This window comes from Dipteris shenzhenensis, chromosome 13 (genome assembly GCF_047967505.1).
Source record: "Dipteris shenzhenensis isolate YYH24624 ecotype China chromosome 13, Dip_SZ_1.0, whole genome shotgun sequence".
Classification (NCBI taxonomy): Eukaryota; Viridiplantae; Streptophyta; class Polypodiopsida; order Gleicheniales; family Dipteridaceae; genus Dipteris; species Dipteris shenzhenensis.
Genome location: NC_141608.1, coordinates 23,383,334 through 23,393,073, shown reverse-complemented (window position 1 = coordinate 23,393,073; position 9,740 = coordinate 23,383,334). Strand labels below are relative to the sequence as shown.

The 9,740-nt window shown below is 43.1% G+C and overlaps 1 protein-coding gene across 1 annotated transcript in view; it reads right to left on the bottom strand.

Annotated features, from left to right (window-relative positions):
• Positions 1-341: 341 nt before the first annotated feature.
• Positions 342-9,740, bottom strand: part of LOC147895188 (transcription elongation factor SPT6-like) — a 29,013-nt gene continuing 19,614 nt past the window's right edge. Inside the window, exons 7-13 of the mRNA XM_087383424.1 lie at positions 5,677-5,874; positions 5,459-5,572; positions 4,728-5,096; positions 4,539-4,646; positions 3,618-4,406; positions 3,343-3,484; positions 342-3,253 (exon numbers count right to left, since the gene is read on the bottom strand). Coding sequence (XP_087239550.1) covers positions 342-3,253; positions 3,343-3,484; positions 3,618-4,406; positions 4,539-4,646; positions 4,728-5,096; positions 5,459-5,572; positions 5,677-5,874 — 4,632 coding nt within the window. The remainder of the gene's footprint in view (positions 3,254-3,342; positions 3,485-3,617; positions 4,407-4,538; positions 4,647-4,727; positions 5,097-5,458; positions 5,573-5,676; positions 5,875-9,740) is intronic.

The window sequence follows — 9,740 nt, the reverse complement described above, 5'->3', positions numbered from 1 at the left end:
CATTCCTTGCTTGTTTGGTTTGGACCTGAATTGTTGGCTAAAGTCTTGACATCCATGCAGCCCTTACATCTTCCACTCCTTTAATAGAGGGAAGTTGAGATGCTCATATTTAGGTATCGTGGTAATTCTCAAGTGAGTCGAAGAAAGAAGAATACACAAAGAGTAACCTTTTGTAAAAATATCTCAAAGAGATGAACAAGCTCTATAATTAGGAGATAATTAGTCATCCTCTTGTTCATCGGTGCCTTGAACAATTTTATTACTCTATGCATGTGAAAGATTCTATTTTCTTGAGTACATAGTCCGTCTTCTTTCTCGTATTGAGGATTTCACATTATCAATTATGTGTAATTAATCCTCTTGTTGGTTGGTGCCTTCAACAATTTTATTTCTCCACCTGTGCCTCTTACCCCTGAATCACTGGCATCCTGCCATCTCTCTACAAAATTGTCACGCCCACCTTGGCCTTCACAGCTTTGACCTCCCCTTCTCAATCCATCAACCCTGCCTCCTATCCCCCAACCACTGGGTTCTTGCCATTTCCCCGCAAAATCTTTATACCCTTGTTTGCCTTCAAATCCTTGATCTCTTCTACCAGATCCATCATCCCTTCCTTTGGACCAATATCGTCCACCCCTTCCAAGCAGACCATCACTTTTAACACAGCCACTCGCTGTGGAGGGGTCATGCTCTTCCCCCCATCCTCCCTCAACATTACAGTCTCCTTTTGATGCACTCCAGTCAGGATCACCTCCTGCGTTGCTGCTGTTTTTAATAACATCAAGGTCAGCAGCTCTTCCTCTGACATCACTTTTGTGTGAACCCCAGCCGGTATCAATGGCATCACTTTGACTATTTACCCAACCATCATCGGCATCTCTTACTGTATCATCATCTGCCCCATTTTCTCCACCCCTGGCTGTTACCCCTGAATCACTGGCGTCCTGCCATCTCTTTCCGAAATTGTCACGCCCTCCATGAAATCTTTGACCTCCCCTTCTGAATCTATCATCCCTGCCTCCTACCCCCCAACCACTGGGTTCTTGCCATTTCCCCCCAAAATCTTTATACCCTTGTCCGCCTTCAAATCCTTGATCTCTTCTACCAGATCCATCATCCCTTCCTTTGGACGGATATCGTCCACCCCTGCCAAGCAGACCATCACTTCTAACCGAGCCACTCGCTGTGGAGGGGTCATACTCTTCCCCCCATCCTCCATCAACAGGACAGTCTCCTTTTGATGCACTCCAGTCAGGATCACCTCCTGCGTTGCTGCTGTTTTTAATAACATCAGAGTCAGCAGCTTTTCCTCTGACATCTCTTTCGTGTGAACCCCAGCAGGTATCGATGGCATCATTTTGACTATTTACCCAACCATCATCAGCATCTCTTACTGTATCATCTGCCCCATTTTCTCCACCCCTGCCTCTTACCCCTAAATCACTGGTGTCCTGCCATCTCTTTCCAAAATTGTCACGCCCTCCCTGAAAGCTTTGACCTCCCCTTCTGAATCCATCACCCCTGCCACTTACACCCCCACCACTGCGTTCTTGCCATTTCCCCCCAATATTTCCACACCCTCGTGCACCTTCAAATCCTTGATCTCTTCTACCAGATCCATCATCCCTTCCTTTGGACGGATATTGTCCACCCCTGCCAAGCAGACCATCACTTCCAACCCAGCCACTGGCCATGGAGGGGTCATGTTCTTCGCCCCATCCTCCCTCAATGTGACGGTCTCCTTTTGATGCACCCCAGTGAGGATCACCTCCAGCGTTGCTGCTATTTTTATTAACATCAAGGTCAGCAGCTCTTCCTCTGACATCACCTTCTTGTGAACCCCAGCAGGTATCAATCGCATCGTTTTGACTACTTACCCAACCATCATCAGCATCTCTTCCTCTATCATCATCTGCCCCATTTTCTTCACCCCTGCCTCTTACCCCTGAATCACTGACGTCCTGCCATCTCTCTCCAAAATTGTCATGCCCTCCTTGGTGTTCAAAGCTTTGACCTTCCCTTCTGAATCCATCACCCCTGCCTCTTACCCCCCAACCACTGGGTTCTTGACATTTCCCCCCAAAATCTTCACCCCCTTGGGGGCCTTCAAATCCTTGATCTCTTCTATCAGATCCATCATCCCTTTCTTTGGACCCATATCGTCCACCCCTACCTCTCATCCCTGAACCATTGGCTTCCTGCCATCTTCCCCTAAAATTTGCACACCCTCTTGTGCCTTCAAATTGTTGACTTCCTCTTCCAAACTCATCATAATTTTCCCTACAAGTTAACTCCACCAAAAATTTCTCTTTTAATATACTTGCTACACGACATGCCAAAATGCTCCCTTCAAAGACTACTTTTGAAAGGTCAATAGAAGCTTCATCTGTAAACTGATCCTTTTGTAACATCCCCCAGATCCCTGACTCAAGGACACACATGACTCTATTGTGATAAACCTTACGAGCAGTCACATTGACAATCCTCCCCTTTGCTAAGCTGTCCTCATCTTCCCCAGTAAGCCAAGTAAATTCGTCATCCTGTGTGGGTTGTACATACTGAGCACGCCATTCTCGGAATCCATCAAGTAGCTCCTTTCTTATGTCATTCAATGTCTCAAGCTTAACTTTTCCTGTCAACCCCTCTACTGAAAAAGCCTCAAAATTTAAATTCATGAGTGATTCTGGACTCTTTCTAATATGCTGGATAGCCTTTCCAATGAGCTCATCGTCTACTTCAACATTATCTGCACAGTAGACTGAAACTGCAAGTTTTTTTGCAAGCTCATAAGATTCTGGATGGATCCGTGTGTTGTCCAGAGGATTCATTTCCTTATTTCCAGAGACAACATACCCAACTCCACGAACACGGATGAACCCGCAACAATTGGTAAATACATTTTTCTTTACGGAAAAAGGGGGCCTCAGCATCTCGTTTCTGCTTAACATCCCTCCAGCCCCCTGAATAATCTGCTGGATCATAGAAGCCTTCCGAGGACCAAGGCCAGAGACAAATTGCAAGGGAGAAAAAAGCCATTCATGTGCAGCAGCAAGGTTTACATCGACTCCAACCTGATTGGTCACTGTGATCATTACCTGTTCTACTGCATCATACACCTCATCTGCAGTAAGAAAACTCTGCATGGAATGTAGATTTAATGCCACGATTTCTCTGCGAGAGCTGCATAATGAAGCTACCATGGCAAGTGGATTTTGAATGTAACGACCCAGAGCAACAGCACGTCGAACTACACCTGCAAACAATCATCACATTAAATGAGCATACTCTCACTAAATCTTAATCCCAATCTCAGATACAAATAACAAAAGCTCCAACTTATACTTGGCTTCCCAGGTAACTGCTCCATGGACACCTGCGCCTTTTCATACAACAATGGCAAGGATTCGTCTCCATATACCACAGTGATCGCATCCAATCCCTCCACCAAACTGTAAGGATGATCTTCTAGAACCTTGGAAACATTCTACAATTCAATTCGAAACATCATAAGAAAATCACTTCCCCACAGCCATCTCTGTACCAGAGAGTACATGACAGATGTTATTCAATATAGAAAAAATTATATCCTCTCATTCATGGCATGGACTAATACAAACCTCAAAAATTATGTCTTTAAGATGACGACATGCCAGATTTGTTGCCCCCAAAACTACCACATGAGGCTGATGTTGCACTATAAACTCTTGAAGCCTCAGCTGGTCATTTGTTTTCCTTTGAACATCTTCAGAGCTTCCAATACGGAGGTCCAAATACCCTGTCTGCAAAGTACCAATTATTTCTCCACATGTATCTAGCATTACAAAAGTCGTTGGAGAGTTTCGACGACCCCAACAGCATGCCAGTACCCTTGGAGCTGGATCATCCACAGTTTTCCCATCTTTTTCCAATTTTGGATGGGGATACGGAGCAATAGAAACTTTCTTCCACAACTCAGCAGCATATTCCCATTGAACCCAAGCTTTTGCTTTTGCAATGAGCAGCATCCGTGTTTCCTTTTCTATTGAAGGTAAAAGCATCTTCAATACAGCATCTTTTAATACTTGTTTACGCTGATCGTTCCAAAGCTCTGCTACTCTACTTGATCCAATGCTTAAATACTGTTCCTGAAATTTAGGCATGAGTGACCCATCTATGACCTCCTGAATTAATCCAACAGTCACCTCTAGGAGCTCCTCCTCTTCTGCCTTTTGTATGAGAATCCACTCCCCATCATGAAGCTTACTTACAGGTTTTGCTTGTACGGATTTCACAGACAAGAAATGGTGGGACTTGTCAATTGTGATCTTGCCCTTTTCAGTCGGTTTTGTATTTATTACTGCTTTTTCCCAGAAAAATTTTCGGACATGTTCTCTTATGGCAGGTTCAGAGCTTATTTCACTGGCAGCCTACAAACAAGAAACACACACACACATGGACTACACTAATTAACAATCTCTTTCAAAACCAAGTAGAAAAAATATTAATAACCATTCCTGTAGCAAGAAATAAATAGCTGTGTCACCAAACGTGCCACATACCACATGCCTTGCTCCCTTAAGTGCATTGTGAGGATCACTCCATTGCTGAGTGCAGTATCTTATAGCAATGTCTTCAGGAGCAGCAGGAGGATCAAAAACTTCATGTACCTGGTAGAAATTTCATCCAACATCAGATAGGATTACAAAACCATGCAATGGAAAGTAGTAGAAAGTATAAATGGTAGGAACCTTGTGTATAGATCGAAGATTTTCACCAAACTGTTTTGGCGTAATGCCAAATTGACTTGCAAAGTTTCCCAACCCAGAATTGCAGCAGATACTGTAGTAAGATTGCCGTTTGGGTCTCTTGTATTGACCTTCAAACACCTTGACCGCTTCAGGAGGACAGTACAGGTTAAAAAGGGCATCTGCATCCTCAACATCCTGTTCAGACTCTGCCTCCTCCAGGGCTCTCACCACTCTATCCAGCATAACACCTGTGTTCGACTCTTTATGACTTTGTATCTTCACACGCTTATGATATGCTTCTTGAAGTGCAGCTTTACGGCGCTGTAACAAGTGCCATCTTCTATCCCAGAAAAAAACCTGCCACAATGCCTTTCGGATACCCATCACAAGAAGATACACAAAAGTGTGAGTTTTTAACATCCTTCCAGAGGGAATAAAAAGAGACAGACACAGAGAGAGAGAGAGAGAGAGAGAGAGAGAGAGAGAGAGAGAGAGTATAACAGAAAATATCATTTTTGAAGATATAACTAAATTTTGATTACAGTGAGTTCAGGACAAGTGATTTCGGTGAGTTCAGGACAGGGAAAGTCTGATAGAAGGCACATACGTGGAGGTTGAAGATCTTTTGATGTTTCTCACCAGTACATAATTTCATTTATAAATACAATGTGCAACTAGCATTACATCTCTCGCTCAGGCCCACCATAACAAGACAGAATTGAAATGCAGACCTCGTATTGGTTCAATCCATCAATCCCTTCTTTGCAAAAAAGGCTTGTGGGGTTATCTTGCTTATATAAGAGTCGAGTGCAACCTTCTTTCCGATACATTGCAATGAAAGGGATCTACATCAGGAAAAGAGTATAGGAAACAAAATGGTTATTTAATGATCAATCTAGAAAATAAATTCATGACCATTTTATAGATTTAAAAAAAAAAGAGTGCCCACCTCAAGCTTGTTATCATGAAGCTGTGTCAAAAGGAACTCAATTTCCAAAACTATATCAGACTTAACCATGTCAGCAATAGATCTGAAAGTCTCCCTCAGTCCTACAACTAGGCGTCCAAATGCTCGGTCATAAATCCAGTTAGCCTCCTTCGATCGTTGTTCTTTAGCTTGGATCGGGCCTATAGACTCTTCAAGTACCTGCTATAAGTGCCAATTTCAGTAGGGTAAAACTGTTACAATCCAAGGTTTTTGCAGTGTGGCTTCCAGGGTTTTTAAGCCAAATGCTAATCAGAAAAATAATAGCCTAGAAATGGACAATGTCAAGTATTGCACTAGATCCGAGTTCATCAATGTCATTTACCTGAAAAAAGCGTTAACATGTATGAGGTTCAGGTCTTGTCAAATTTGTATGCATTTAGGGTGTTTAATAGATTTATGTGGCTAGAGGTCTCTCATTATGTACAATAGTTGCTCATCGAATGAGAAAGGATACAAATTCTCCGCAAACCAAAAGGCCTTTTAAGCATGATCCTCATATAGCTCCAGCATGACGTGGTCCAATTTCGAATTATGATTGAGTGTGTGTCTAATGTCCAGTATCGAACTATAATTGAGTATGCACCTTATGCTTGTCTCTACTTGTCAATGTATTCTGGTGTATTCTCACTCACACAGTCAACTCAGGCTGGTTACATTGGTTTGTATCCGAGTCTGCTATCACAGCAAGCCTACATTGAAGAAGGTGAGCTTTGCATTTGCCATGCTTTGGTTGGATTCACATAGTTACCAGGGAATGGGAACGTTCCGGAAATTCTAGTGCCGGAACGGGAACGTTTCAAGAAGGGGGAACGGAAACCAGAGCACCACATCATACACAACACGTCATCATATGGCATGAAACTATGTTAGAAAATGAAAGAAACTAACATTTTACAGCTTTAAACTTTATATGCAAGCTCTAAAATACCTATTTGAGCTTTATTTATAATTAAAAAAAACTTTTTTTTGACGTTCTAGTTCCAGCCTGCTACCTAGAACAGCGTTCCACAAACATTCCGGATGTCGGAATGCCGTTCCTTGGTAGCTATGGGTTGGAAACATATGAGCAAGAAAAAGGTCTCTTCAATTATATATTGTTTAAGTGAAGAGGAAATAAGAAAATAATGGCAATTTGCTCTTTAATATTGAACATTGTTGGACGTTGGTCTATTCATATGGATTGGATGTGACCAGTCAAGTGACTTGAGGACAATCTAAGTGCTTAGATCTTAATCTCCATGCAAGTGGAGCAATTGAGACACCATGTGACAATGATTTGCACTTACAAGAACCAAATAAAAGCATTAATCACCTTGGGCACTAAATGCATAAGAATTTGTGGAGAATTAATGGATGGCCTTGCTCCGGATGGTTGAGCAATCGAGAAACTCCATACTCACGACCTGCTTACAGACTTCCTCCCACCTCCACCCTCATCCTCTTGCCCGCCATTTTCTTTTACCCCTCTTCGTCTAGGGTGGGCAGAGGAGATCATGAGCACGATTGGGGTCAAACAAGGTTGGCTCACTGGGTGGACAAAGGAGCTCATAAGCATGATTGGGCTCAAACAAGCTTGGCCTATAAATCGACGAGATGGAGTCCTTCATCACGATTCGAGGACATGTAGGTTTCCCCTAGCTAGCTCCTTAATCCCAATTCTACTATACGAAGATGGCGTGGCCCTATCTCCTCCTTAGTTAAGGGTCTCCAGTGGCGTTTGAATGGACTCCAACCTTTCTGCAAGACACATGATTTGAAGGTCAACCTCTGTAAAACCAAGGTCATGATCTTCAACACATCCCGAGTGGCCACGCAAAGAGAGTAATTTACCTTTAATGGGGCCCGATGGAGATTGTTGCATCCTATACATACCTCAGTTCTCGTTTCAAGTACGATCTTCACGATGCATCCAACTACGCAAGCCCGCTTGAGCACGAGATATGCTGCACTAGCAAGACTCAAGCTAAGTGGTTTCACTCACCTTTTCAAGATCCTAAAACCAAGTCTCATACAAGTAGAAAACTCCTCTTTTCGAGGTTTGGCCAAGCTTGATCTTGCATCCAAGGTTGTGGTGGTCAATCAAGTTTTTTTGTCCACGGCTTGGTTTATATGTTATTGTTGGTGCCGTTCTAGTGAGTGTATCACTCAATTCAAGAGACCTGTAAGACTTTTTTATGGAGTGGAATTGATGACACAATGGATGTCATAGCCAGAGTGTCTTGGGAAACATTGATGCTCCCCAATAGGGAAGTCTCTGTTGGAATATGAAGCCAAAGTGAGTAAAAAATGTGTACTAGCGATTTTATAGTCTAGTGATTCCTAGACATGCCACGCGTCATATTGGGAGATATCAAATAGACATTGTGACTTTCTAGAGTCTAGTGGCACACTATATATTATTGTACTTATCTATTATCTAATATATCAGTCAACATCAAGCTACAATACATTGTGAGTATTTTGGTTATTGCCTTGCACTTGTACTTTCCTTCCTTTCCATTTTGCCTTTCCTTATGCTTTCCATATTTCCATTCCGTTCCTAGCTAGCTACCATGTCTCTTCATATGGTATCAGAGCCTTCCTTCCTCCTTACTTCTCCATGAGGTAGAGGGTAGCCGAAAAGAGAAGTTACCCTCTCTTCTCTTGGAGGAGCTCCCCTTCCCTACCTCTCACTATATCCAGTGGTCCAAGTTAGAGAGGGATCCTACCTCCACAGTGGGGTCCTGAAAAGCTTTCAAAAAGCTTCCAGAGAACTGTAAGGCTCTATCAGTAAGCCATCTCAAAGGAAGTATAGGCAACATTCAGCAGATGGATGCAAACATTCCAATGGATTGGATGGAAACATATGATATGCCTATTTTGTGTTCACTTGGATGGGCACTTTCACGAGAGCAGACATTCTTCTACAAGTTATCGTTGTCTGTGATATAGAAGAGAATGCCACATTTCAGCCGGACGGGATTCTTGGATTGCAAGAGCATGGCTTAGACTCCGAGTGGTACTTAGAGACCCTCCCCCACGTCTTGTTACCCTGGGAGCATGGAGATTGTGGCTTTACGGGTGTGTTCCCATAAAGTACTTGCAATGGGATCTCGGGAAATGGAAATGGATTGATGAAGGGCATTCTTTCGTTACACTGTTAGTAATGCCAAGAGATTCCAGTTGAGCTACAGAGGTTCCATTGGGAGTGTTATGAGATTTCAATTGACATATAGAAGAAGGTTGGAAGGAGACTTTGAAAATTCCGCAGGAACTAAAAAATCACTCTATTCTTTGGGCTTTCTATTCATGGCGAGATTGCGGTGAACCTATGGACATCCAGAGGCTCGGAGCCGACCCTACTCGTCCTCGCTGCATTTTTGTTTTGGAGTCAGTTCAACATTGCCTTTGCGATTGCAAAAAGGCCATGATTTTATTTTATTTTTTTGCAAAAAGAGACTTCTATTAAGTATTAAAGAAAACCGTTAGAGCAAGCTCCATACGGGATACACCATGCAATGCATGAAAAGCTCAAGAGCCAAAAAGAAAGGATTGGGGCTGATAGTGCCATCTCAACCCGATAGAAACCTCTGAGAAAAAGGGAGAACCCCTCCAAACTCGAAGAAATATAGTCCTCCTAGAAGAGACTACCCGTGAAGGGTCCTGCATGCTAGCCCAAATGGCTATCAAAGTGTGAACCGTGTTAGTCCAAATACCCGTGAACACCTGTGATGGGTGTATCTAGGTGCCATCCAAGACCTCTGTACATCTGGCTCTCCAAATGTGCCAAGAGGAAATGCTAGCCAAAATCTCCCAAGAGGTGTCCACTGAAGCATAAGAAGCTCTGAAGGGAGTAAGTGGTGAATCCTGAAGAGAGCAGGGCTCTTTCACCTATCGGTGGACTGAGAGTGCGCAAGAAGAAGGCTCACTCTCATAAAACACCTAGGGCCCAATAAGTAATAACCATGCGACTGAGCCCCAAGTCATGAAGAAAGGGGAAGTATGAAAAATGCTGAGTATCCGAGCAACCCCTTTCCAAACAATCC